Genomic DNA, 11,256 nt, shown 5'->3' with positions numbered 1-11,256 from the left:
ATCCTGTGCTGAGGTTGCAGGTGCCCTGGTCCTGCTCGGGGTGTGGGTCCCTGATCCAGCTCAGGATGTGGGTGACCTGATCCTACTCGGGGTGTGGGTCCTGATCCTTCTTGGGGTGTAGGTCCTGATCCTGCTCAGGGTGGGGGGTCCCTGATCCAGCTCAGGGGGACGTGGGCCTGATCCTGCTCGGGGTGTGGGTCCCCGATCCATCTTGGGGTGTGGGTGCCCTGGTCCTGCTCGGGGGAACGTGGGGCCCGATCCTGCAGCCTGAGCAGGACGAGACCCCGCTGGTGCTGAGGGCAGGAAAGCCAGCGAGCGCTGCAGGGTGGCTGTGCCGCACTCCCAGCGCCGTCAGGGCAGCTGTGTCTGTACGTCCGTACGGCACATACGCATATGAACCCCCCGCCCACGTTCTCTCCGTAGGCGCCGTGCAGAGGGCGGCATCGTGCTCACCCCTGAGCCGTGGTCACGGTGCCCTCACCGGGGTGTCCTTACGCTGCCCGGGGGGGAGGGGGGGTTTAGCAGCCTGCCAGGAGCCGGCCTTCGTGGAGCCCAGCCAAGGAAAACCGAGCGAATCCGGCGATTCACCCCCGCGGAGCGCAGCCGGGCGCGGCGACGGGCCGGTTGCACCTGGCAGACGCGAGTCCCCGCTGTCCCACCCCTGGACACGAAGCGCCCGTTTCACCCGCAAAGCGGCTTCGAGCAGCTGGGAGGGGGGGTTTGTCCCCCGTCACCGCGGCGCTGCTGGAGGTGGGACACGTGGCCCCCACCGTGTGCGGGGCTGGAGCTGGCACACGGCGAGCCACAGGCGATGGCAGGGGGGGACTGCGCCCCGTCCCTGTGCCCCTCGGCAGTGGAGGCAGCGGGGCAGAGCTGCGGGATGGGGCAGCGTGTCCCTGCGGTGTCCCTCTGTGATCCTGCTGTGTCCCCGCAGTGTCCCTGCCATGTCCCCACAGTGCTTCTGCCATGTCCCTGCAATGTCCCTGCTGTGTTCCCACTGTGTCCCTGCCATGTCCCTGCAGTGTCCTCACAGTGTCCCCCCAGTGTCCCCCCCATGTCCCCGCCATGTCCCCGCCATGTCCCCGCCGTGTCCCCGCCATGTGCCCACCGTGTCCCCAGTGTCCCCGCCATGTCCCTGCCATGTCCCTGCCGTGTCCCCGCTGTGTCCCTGCACAGACGCATGGCCCCGACCCCCGCCTCGGCAGCCGTCGTGCCGAGGCCGGTCTCGCAGGAAGGGTCCCCGGTGCCCCCTCCCGCACTCGGGGCGCTGACCTCCCGCAGGGTGCCGGGGCTGCAGCGCTGCAACCCAACCAACCAGTTACAACCCGCGAGGGTGGGGTGGGACCCGCCTCGGCCCCGCCCACGCCCACCCAGGCTCCACCCCTCTGCCGGCAGCCGCTAGGATCACCCAATCGCCGCCGGGGAAAGGCCTCAGGCCACGCCCCTTTCCCCGCCCCCGCTCGGTGATTGGCTGCCGGCGGCGCCGGCCCGTACATGGGCGCGGGGCTTGGGGGCCGAGGATTCGAGGCGCGGCTCGGCTCGGCTGCCCGCCATGGCCCGGCGCAGCGCGCTCTCCATCCGCATCGTGGAGGGCAGGAACCTGCCCGCCAAGGACATGTGAGTGCCCCGGGGGGCGGGAGGGGCTGAGGGGGCACCCCGGCAGGGAGCCCACCTGCCCGGGAGTGCTGTGGGGTGGCTCCCCCCCCGCAACAGGTCCCTCTGCTTTGGGGACACCCCCTCAGCGTGGCTTTGGGGTGTCCCCCCTGCTTCGGGGGCTCGCCCAGCATGGCTTGGGGTCCCCTCAGCAGTGCCTGTGGGTTCCCTCCAGGATGGCTTTGGGGTCCCCCTTGTGTTGGGGCTTCCCCTCCAGTGTGGCTTTGGGGTCCCCCTGCATTGGGGGTTCCCTTCAGGATGGCTTTGGGGTCCCCTTGCATTGGGGGTTCCCCTCAGTGTGGCTTTGGGATCCCCCTTGCTTTGGGGGTTCCCTCCAGGATGGCTTTGGGGTCCCCCTGCATTGGGGGTTCCCCTCAGGGTGGCTTTGGGGTCCTCCTTGCTCCGAGGGTTCCCGCCAGTATGGCTTTGGGTGCTCCCAGCAGTTCTCAGGGCTGTGGGGGCTCCCTCAGGAGCGCTTTGGTGTCCCCCTACTTGGGGAGCCCCCCGGGATGGCTTTGAGTTTCCCTCCCAGGAGCACCCAGTGCTGTGGGGTGCTACCAGCAGTGCCCCCCTTTGTGGGGCTCCCCCTGTTCTGCTGTGGGGCAGGGCTGCTCCCACCATGGCTGCGGTCCAGGAGGGGGGGGGGCTCTGCTGGCAGCCCCTTGGGTTGGGCTTTCCCTCCTTGGCAGCCCCCCAAGGGCTGCCCACGTGTCCCGGCGTCATCCTCGCCGCTCTGATCCTTTGCAGGTGGGATGTGGGGACAGTGGAGGGGTGGGATGGGGTGGCCCCCAGCCGCGGAGGCAGGGGGAGGCTGTTGGGGAGCGCTCGGCAGCCGGGCAGGGTCAGGGCTGCCGGAAAGCCAGCAAAAATCCTTGCAGCCGTCATGGAAAAAGAGGATAAACACGGAAAGAAACATGACTTTTTTTTTTTTCCTTTAAATCCCATGAGTCAGGGTCTGATTTTTAAATCCCTCGGCCAGGAGCTCCAACCAGCGCGGCCAGGCTCCGGTTTTTGGGAGGGCGCGTAGCAGAAAGCCGCTCTGCGATGGTGCCTTGAGCAGAGCTTTCCGGATCGGTGCCGGCGGGAAGGGAACCCCAAGGGTCGAGTCCAGCACGCTCGCCCACCGCCGCCCGGCCTCGGCCTTGGCTGCCCGCCGTCCCCCTCCCCGGCGACGTCCGGTCCCTCCGCTCTGCCCTGGCACAGCCTTGGGATCGCCGCCCGTTCCTCCGGGGGGAATCCGTCTGCGGGGTGCTCGCGGGTCAGACCCTGCCTGCGAGCACCCACGGGTGATGGGGACCCCCAGCTCCTGCAGGATTCGGCGCAGGGAGTCGCAGGAGCTGGGTTTGACCGATGTAGCCGTGGTCTGTGACCCCCCCCCCCCCCCCCCCCCGGTGCTACCCTGCTCCCGGGAGCCGTGCTGCCAGCAGCCCCCTCCTCTCCCCTGGCAGCAGCAGTGGGATGTCCCCGGGGTAAACCGGGGGTCTCCCACCTCCTCCCGGGACACAAGAGCTGCTGTCTGGGTTTGCCTTCCCGCAGGCGCCCGCCCAGCGCGGGGCTTGGCACCGTGCGGCCGCCAAACCGTGAAACTGCCCGTGCAGAGGCAGGAACCCCGCTCCCGCTTCGCCCTGCGCCACGTCGCTGCCCAGCGCCGGGGCCGGCACCCGGGCAGGCGGGAAGAGCCGCAGAGCTCCGGCTCGGCCCTGGGTGGGCTTTGCCTCTGTCCCCCCGGGACGTGGTGGGAGCCTGAGCCCCTTCCCAGCTGAGCATGGCAAACCCCTCCACTGCATCTTCACTGTTCGTTGCAGAAAAGCAAGGAAAATGCTCTGGTGTATTTTTTATTTTTTAGTATTTTTTTATTTTTTAGTATTTTTTTATTTTTTAGTATTTTTTTATTTTTTAGTATTTTTTTATTTTTTAGTATTTTTTTATTTTTTAGTATTTTTTTATTTTTTAGTATTTTTTTATTTTTTAGTATTTTTTTATTTTTTAGTATTTTTTTATTTTTTAGTATTTTTTATTTTTTAGTATTTTTAGTGGTTTTTTTAGTATTTTAAAGTAATTTTTAGTATTTTTTAGTATTTTAAAGTAATTTTTAGTATTTTAAAGTAATTTTTAGTATTTTTAAAGTATTTTTAAGTATATTTTTTAGGGTTTTTTGTTTGTTTGTTTGTTTGGTTTTTTTTTAGTATTTTATTATTTGTTTGCCTGCTGGGACAGATGGCTGCAGGGAACACACATGTGTGTTCCCCCCCCCTTCCCCCCCAGTTTATACTGCGCTATCAATCTTTCAAGCCTCAATCTTCATTTCCTCTTTTTAAACCCCAGCCTTCCCCTTTCGCAGCTCCTTCCCCTCACCAAGCCCCCGCCTGGCCTGCCCGCAGCTGCCCGTGCCGGGCGGGCGGCCGAGGCGAGCCGTGCTCTGCGTAGGCGTCGGCAGGATGCCCGGCGCCCGCGGGGAGCCCGCCGGCCTCGTAAATCTCTTCCCCTGCCATCTCCGGGCACGCGTCAGCGTCTGGCGACGGCGACGCTGCGCCGATGGTGCCATCCGGTGCGGTGCTGGGCTCCCCGCCTGCCGTCGCCGTGGGGATTTATCCCCCCCAATACGGCCCGTGGGCTCCCCAGCAGCTTGGGCACCTCTGCCGCCTGCTGAGTCCGGGTTTTGGCCGCCCGCCGTCTTCTCATCCCCCGGAGCGAGCGATGCCAGGGTGGCTTGGCGGCACCCTGCGTGGCGGGGACGCGGAGCAGCCCACGTGCTCGGCGCGTCCCCGCCCTGGGGACGAGGTCTCGCTGTCGCTGGCACCCTGCGTTGCTGGGCACGGCGGACGCTCCCTCTCTGCCGGCGTTGCTCCCTGCCCGCTCGGCGGCAGCAGCGGGCTCTGGTTAATGGCACCGCACGCAGCCCGAGCTGCTGGGGTGCCCGGGGATGGGGGTGCCAGCGCGGTGCCCGGTGTGCGCAGCCCACAGAGACCCCCGGCAGCTGGGTATTGCACAGAGCACCCAAAACCCTTGTAATCCCCCCCGGCAGCTGGCTCTGGACCTCCCTGGCTTTGGGGTGGGGCAATTGCTCCGTGCTCGGGGTCCCCAAACCCCGACCTGTGTGGGGACACCCATGGCTGGCTAACGAACGCTGCCAGGACCGGCGTTAATGAGTAACCATGCTCAGAGCGGGCTGCTCTGTGCCAGCTGCCCGCAGGGCGGGAGCCGCAGCCTGCCACCCTCTTGGCCAGCACCTGGGTCCTGCCGGAGCCCCCACCCCTGCCTGCAGCCCCGTCGCCTTGGTTCGGAGGAACTGGGGCAAGAAGCTGTCAAACGGGGATTTTCTTTTGGGGGGAGCGGTGACTGGCATTGTCTCTGGGGAGGAAGCGGGGTCAGTGCATCGCAGGGGCTGCCAACAGCCTGTGGCATGCGCTGCCCACCCTTCACACCCTCTGCGTCCCCAGGGGTGTCCCCAGGGGTGTTCCTGTCCCTATGGAGGTGTCGGGGCTCCGGGGCTGGAGGAGGCTGCCGTGGCCTTGCTCCCGGTGCCTGGAGCCGTTTCGGGGAAAGGGAGGGTTGTGCGTGCTCTTCGCCTTCCTGCTTGGCAGAGGAACGCCACTCGCAGCTGCCAGCGGGATGCGGTGGCCGGACGCGGTCTGAGACGTTTCCCCGGGCTGGGAGCGAAGCCAGGGTCACCGCGTGCCTGCAGCCGTGGCCAGATCTACCCACTGAAGCCATTGGCTGCTGGGGGTGCCTCCGTACCCCTGGGGTGTCCCTACGAGGGGCACCTGTGTGGTCCCCCCTCTGTGGGGGGGTTTGCCAGGCCTGAAGCTTTGATCGCTTGTGACTGTGAGAGCCCCGCAGGGTTGGGGCAGGGGCTGGGGTCGGCCGGTGGCACTGACGGGGCTGTGCCGTGTCCTTCCAGCACGGGGAGCAGCGACCCGTACTGCATCGTGAAGATCGACGATGAGGCCATCATCAGGTGAGTGGCTCCGTGTCCCTGGCTGGTCCCCAAACCTGCCGCCACACCCGGCTCCTGGCAAATTCCTCCATCTTTGCTGCTGGAGGCGTTATTATTATTATTATTACTATTATTGCTCCCCACTTTGGGCTGAGCGGCTCCTCCAGACACCGACCGCGATGTCTAACAGCTCATGGCCCCCCCAGGTCTTGCCAGCCCAGAGCCACAAGACGGGACAGGGACCCATCCCTACCCCAGCTGAGGGTTCACAGCTGTGGGTGCTGCCCCCAGCCATGTGTCACCGAAATCCGGGAGGCTCCTGGGGCCGGGGCGGTGGGGAGTGCCGCGACGAGGCAGCCCTGTCCCCCCGTCACCGGTGCCGTCTGCCCCACAGGACTGCCACGGTGTGGAAGACGCTGTCCCCGTTCTGGGGGGAGGAGTACGAGGTGCACCTCCAGCCCACCTTTCACAGCGTCTCCATCTACGTCATGGATGAGGATGCGCTCAGGTACGGGCAGGTGGTGGGGGCTCGGGGGTTGGTCACTATGGCTGCCTGCATGCTCAACCCCGTAGTAGACACTGGAGAATCCACACCTGGCCGAGCCAGCTCGAGCTTTGGGACACAGATGGGTGAAGTTACTTCCAGAGGTTATTTTCTAGCTGGCAGCAGACGGTGGCAGAGCTGTTCCGTGGGACCGAACGCCCATGGTGGCCCCAGCCCAGGCCACGCGGGCGCCTGGTTCCCCCCGGGACGCGGGGCAGGGCTGCCCTGCCTGGGGCCCGCCGGCGCAGCGGGCTCTGATCCCACCCCGTGTCCTGCTCCCGGCTCTTGTTTCCCAGCCGCGACGACGTTATCGGGAAGGTCTGCATCACCCGGGACATGCTGGCGGAGCACCCCAAGGGTACGGGGACGGGTGGCCGGGAGGGACCCATCTCTGATGAGCCAGTCCCGAGGGGAGGGCCCCCGATGACACCCCCCATGAGGTGCCCCCTTTTCCCCCAGGCTACAGCGGCTGGGTGAGCCTCAGCGAGGTGGACCCCGACGAGGAGGTGCAGGGGGAGATCCACCTGCGGGTGGAGGTCCAGGGGAGCCGGGGCAGCCGGCGGCTGCTGCGCTGCGCTGTGCTGGAGGCCAGGTGAGGGGGGCCCGGGGGTCCCAGGGGGCTGCTTGTGCACCTGCGGTGAGTCCTGGCCGCTCCGTGACTCGGTTTCCCCGCTGTGTCAGGGTCCGTTGCCCTCCCTTGGGGGCAGAGCGTCCTCCCCACCACCCAGCAGCTGACGGGGGGTCCTGGGGCAGGGTCCCACTCCTCTGCTGGTCTTGCGGGCGTGCATCTCGAGACGCTGGCGAACCGAGGAGTGGGTGCCGTGGGTGCCCGCAGGTGTTCTGGGAGGTCACTGGCAAATTGCCCCTCTTCTCGGCAGGGATTTGGCCAGGAAGGACCGGAACGGCGCCTCCGACCCCTTCGTCCGCCTGCGCTACAACGGGAAGGCGCAGGAGAGCACCGTGAGTCCCACCTCGGTGTCCCCAGGGAGGGTCGGACCCGCTCGGCGAGGTGAGGGGTGAGGCCGTTGCCTTTGCAGGTGGTCAAGAAATCCTGCTACCCCCGCTGGAACGAGACCTTCGAGTTCGAGCTGGCCGAGCCCAGCGAGGAGAAGCTCTGCGTGGAGGTGTGGGACTGGGACCTCGTCGGCAGGAACGATTTCCTGGGCAAGGTGAGCCCCCAAACCCCATCCCTGCTGCCGGGGGTCCTGCCTGGCCGCACGCCTGAGCCCCTCCTGCCTTCCCCTCCCAGGTGGTGGTCAGCATCCAGGGGCTGGAGGCGGCCGGGCAGGAGGACGGCTGGTTCAGGCTGCGGCCAGACAAGTCCAAGCCGAGGGAGGACGAGTGAGTCTCGGCACGGGAGCGCTGGGGGGGGCCGGGGTGGTCCCAGCTCCCACGGAGGTGTTGGGGAGGGGGTTATTCCTGGGAGGCATCGTCCCTTTGGAGGGGCAGCTCCGGGAAATGCCCTCGTCTGGGATGGGGAGCAAGTGCAGGGCAGCCCCACCTGCCTGCCCAGGCTTTCACAGGCTGTTGGGCCACCTCCTGCTTGGTGAAGCACTTCTCCATCCCTCCATCCATCCCTCCATCCCTCTCTCCATCGCTCTCTCTCTCCCACCATCCGCCCGCCCTGTGCTCCCGCAGGTGCCGAGGCAGCCTGGGCTCGCTGCAGCTGCAGGTGAGGCTGCGGGATGAGACGGTGCTGCCCTCCCACTGCTACCAGCCCCTGGTCCAGCTCCTCTGCCAGGAGGTGAAGTTGGGGCGCCAGGTGAGGGGTCCACACGAAGCCCTGCTGGGGCACCCACCTTCCCCCCGGCTCTCTGCTGGGGCGGCCATCACGTCGTGGTGCCTCTCCCCACCAGGACGGCCAAGTGCACCTGGTCACCCTCCTGGATGAGACCACCACAGCCGAGTGCCGGCAGGAGGTCGCCGTCAGCTTGGTCAAACTCTTCCTGGGCCAAGGGCTGGTCAAGGAGTTCCTGGATCTGCTCTTCGAGCTGGAGCTGGCCAAGCCCTGTAAGGCTGGAGCACGGAGCAGAGCCAGGGGCTTCCAACCATCTCCTGGGGCTGCAAAACCTCCAGGATCTTGTGGGGTGATTTTTTGGGGGTGATAGTTGAGGTTCAGCCGTCATGCGGTGCTCTGGGTGGGGACCTGTTGGGTTCATCCCTAGGAACTCATGGGCTGAGGTTGGCTGATGTTGGTGGAGAAGCAGGCGGCTCAAGGTCAGGAAATCCCAGTGAATCCCATGGAAACAGCCAGGGGTGGAGGGCAGAGCCCCTGTTAACGCCCCCTGTGATTGCAGCTGCCCAGTGGGTGACCTGGGGCTGTCCCCCAGGCCAGAGACCCTCTCCTGTTTTGCAGGCGAGCCCAGCACTTTGTTCCGGAGCAACTCTCTGGCCTCGAAGTCGATGGAGTCCTTCCTCAAGGTGCCACACTGCCCCAAACCTGCGCTTCCCAGGTCACCCTGGCTCTGGGCTGTCCCTCCTGGGGCCGGTTCCCGGGGAGAGCACTAGGAGGGCTGGTGAGACTGTGTCTTCCCCTGGTGCTGGGAGGTTGGAGAAGGTCCCTGGGTGGCCCTTATTGGGGAGTCTGGGGGTGTCGGGTGCCAAACTTGTGGCCGAGCCCCCCGTCACCTTCCACTGCACGGTCACTCGGCAGGTGACGGGGATGCCGTACCTGCACGCTGTCCTGGGACCCACCATCACCCGCGTGTTCGAGGAGAAGAAGTATGTGGAGCTGGACCCCAGCAAGGTGGAGATCAAAGATGTCGGGTAAGGGGCGTGCGGGGCGGCGGGGCAGGGGGGACCCCGGCTGTGGGGCTGACAGTGCCGGTGCCCGCAGGTGCTCCGGGCTGCACCGGGTGCAGACGGAGGGCGAGGTGATCGAGCAGGGCCGCCAGCACCTCCAGTCCTACCTGGGCGAGCTGCTGGACGCCATCAGCAAGTCGGCCCCAGCGTGTCCCCCCGTCATCCGAGCCGCTTTCCGGCAGCTCTTCGGCCGCGTCGGGGAGCGCTTCCCCCAGCACCAGGTCGAGCTGCAGCGAGGGATGGACCGGGGTCAAACAGGGACATCCCTGGGGAGTGGGGTGTGCTGGGCAGACCCCAGCTTTAGTTGGTGGGGTCCCCTCTTGGGCATGGGGGCAGCCCCCCAGGGACAGGGCACAGGGGGACCGTGGGGCCGTGCTGCACCCAGACAGGAGCCCTGTGCCAGAAGCCAGCCCCCACGTCCCTGGAGCATCCATGTATGGAAGGCCAGGGACCAGCCCGTGTTGGGACAGACCCACCAGGGATGTCCAACGCTGGGACAGACCCACCAGGGACCAGCCCATGTTGGGACAGACCCACCAGGGATGTCCAACGCTGGGACAGACCCACCAGGGACCAGCCCGTGTTGGGACAGACCCACCAGGGATGTCCAACGCTGGTCCCACGCTGGGACAGACTCTCACGTGTCTCCCCCCGCCTCGGCCGGCCGCAGCGCGCCAAGTTCGTGGCCGTCACCAGCTTCCTCTGCCTCCGCTTCTTCTCGCCGGCCATCATGACCCCCAAGCTCTTCCACCTGCGGGAGATGCATGCCGACGCGCGCACCAGCCGCACGCTGCTGCTCCTGGCCAAGGTGGGGTGGGGAGGAGGGGGGACACCCCAAGGCAGGGTTTTTGGGGTGCCTGGCTGCTTCCCATGGGGGAGGGCTGGGTCTGGTGACTCTGCAGTCCCTGGTGGTCTCCAGGCTGTCCAGATCGTAGGCAACATGGAGCCGGTGGCCGGGCGGGCTAAGGAGGCCTGGCTGGCCCCGCTGGTGCCCACCCTGCAGCAGGGCATCGCCCAGATGAAGGACTTCATCGCCCGGCTGGTGGGGACAGAGGAAGAGGAGGAGGAGGAAGGCGAGGGGCGGCTGCCAGGCCCCCCTGCTGCGGTGGTGAAGGAGGGGCCGCTCTTCGTCCTCAAGACGCGGGGCAAGGGGCCACTGCTGGCCGCCGCCGCCAAGAAGCTCCACTTCTGCCTCACCGGGGAGACCCTCAGCTTCAGCAAGAGCCCCGGCGCTGAGGTGGGGGGTGCCAGGGGCAGTGGGGTGGTGCAGGGTGGGTGGCACTGACCAGTGTCATGGTGTTGTGTCCTCGCCCCCCAGCGTAGCGGTGCCATCGCCCTGACCGACGTCCTCGCTGCTGAGAAGGTGGAGGAGAAGAGCTTCGGGAGCAACCACGTCATGCAGGTGGTCTACCTGGGCACGGACGGGCAGCAGGAGACAGCCTACCTCCAGTGCAAGGTGGGGTGGGGACCATGGGGGGGACACATGCACTATGGGGGGTGTCACAGCCCCCTCGACCCCCCCCAGTGCGTCAACGAGCTGAACCAGTGGCTGTGGGCCCTGCGCAAGGCGTGCGCCAACAACCCCCGCCTGCTGCGCGCCTACCACCCTGGCGTCTTCCGCGGGGACAAGTGGAGCTGCTGCCACCAGAAGGAGAGGACAGGTGCTGGGGAGGGGAGCCGGGACCCCCGGGAGGGCAGCTGGGGACCCCCCACCATCACCACCTCGCCCTCCCGCAGGGCTGGGCTGCGACCGGACCCGACCCGGCGTCACCGTGCAGGAGTGGAGGGACCCCACAGACCCTGCTGCCGAGGCTCAGCGCCTCTTCCACCATCTCCAGGGTCTCCAGGGGACCCTCAGGTGAGCCCCCGCCCCGGGGGGGACCCCCTGAACCCCCACCCGCTGCCACGGACCCTCTCCTCCCATTCTCCGCAGGGAGAAGTACTGGGAGCTGCTGGAGCCGGCGGCCGCCCGGCACGGTCCCCAGGGTGACGGTAGGTTGGGGGGGGGGGATTTTGGGGACCCCACTGGGGATGGGTTGGGCTGGGGGGTGCTGCGTTGGGGTGCGGGGTCTCACTGGTGTCCCAACCCCCCTGCAGGTGCCCCCCTGCCCGAGGGGCTGAGCCAGCTCTTTGGGGCGCTGCGGGACCTGGAGCGCTGCCATCGCCTGGCGCAGCCCCCAGACCCCCTGGCCCCCACCCGGCTCCAGCAGCAGACGTGAGGGGCCCGGAGCCCCCTGCCCGCGGGCCGGCGTCCCCACGCCTCGGGGACCGCGGCGGTGGCAATAAAGGCACTTTGCACCCTGCAGCCCTGTCCTGCCCG

General features: G+C 66.3%; 1 protein-coding gene across 4 annotated transcripts; it reads left to right on the top strand.

Annotated features, from left to right (window-relative positions):
* Nucleotides 1-1,537: 1,537 nt before the first annotated feature.
* LOC104328723 (ras GTPase-activating protein 4) lies at nt 1,538-11,233 on the top strand. Of its 4 annotated transcripts, none has more exons than XM_075440070.1 (20): nt 1,538-1,617; nt 5,555-5,611; nt 5,985-6,098; nt 6,431-6,492; nt 6,594-6,726; nt 7,013-7,094; nt 7,172-7,303; nt 7,384-7,475; nt 7,773-7,896; nt 7,991-8,144; nt 8,491-8,555; nt 8,788-8,900; nt 8,971-9,157; nt 9,607-9,744; nt 9,955-10,173; nt 10,255-10,392; nt 10,462-10,597; nt 10,674-10,794; nt 10,870-10,928; nt 11,034-11,233. In XM_075440070.1, the coding sequence occupies exons 1-20, from the start codon at nt 1,553-1,555 to the stop codon at nt 11,153-11,155; spliced, it is 2,313 nt and encodes a 770-aa protein (XP_075296185.1). In that variant the 5' UTR covers nt 1,538-1,552; the 3' UTR covers nt 11,156-11,233. The 4 variants fall into 4 exon arrangements, with proteins under 4 accessions (XP_075296185.1, XP_075296183.1, XP_075296182.1 ...); XM_075440068.1 differs by having other exon boundaries at nt 9,940-10,173; XM_075440067.1 differs by having other exon boundaries at nt 1,539-1,617; nt 9,856-10,173.
* Nucleotides 11,234-11,256: the final 23 nt, after the last annotated feature.

The sequence above is a fragment of the Opisthocomus hoazin genome, chromosome 20 (genome assembly GCF_030867145.1).
Source record: "Opisthocomus hoazin isolate bOpiHoa1 chromosome 20, bOpiHoa1.hap1, whole genome shotgun sequence".
In the NCBI taxonomy this organism is placed as follows: Eukaryota; Metazoa; Chordata; class Aves; order Opisthocomiformes; family Opisthocomidae; genus Opisthocomus; species Opisthocomus hoazin.
The sequence above is the reverse complement of the archived record's forward strand: the minus strand, read 5'-3'. Positions and strand labels throughout refer to the sequence as shown.

Excerpts from the sequence above, each read along its gene's own strand:
- LOC104328723 (XM_075440067.1), top strand. The coding sequence starts at position 1,553 with ATGGCCCGGCGCAGCGCGCTCTCCATCCGCATCGTGGAGGGCAGGAAC. Across the intron at positions 6,727-7,012 it reads TGCGCTGTGCTGGAGGCCAG|GGATTTGGCCAGGAAGGACC; the intron begins GTGAGGGGGGCC and ends TCTTCTCGGCAG. Across the intron at positions 7,476-7,772 it reads TCCAAGCCGAGGGAGGACGA|GTGCCGAGGCAGCCTGGGCT; the intron begins GTGAGTCTCGGC and ends GTGCTCCCGCAG.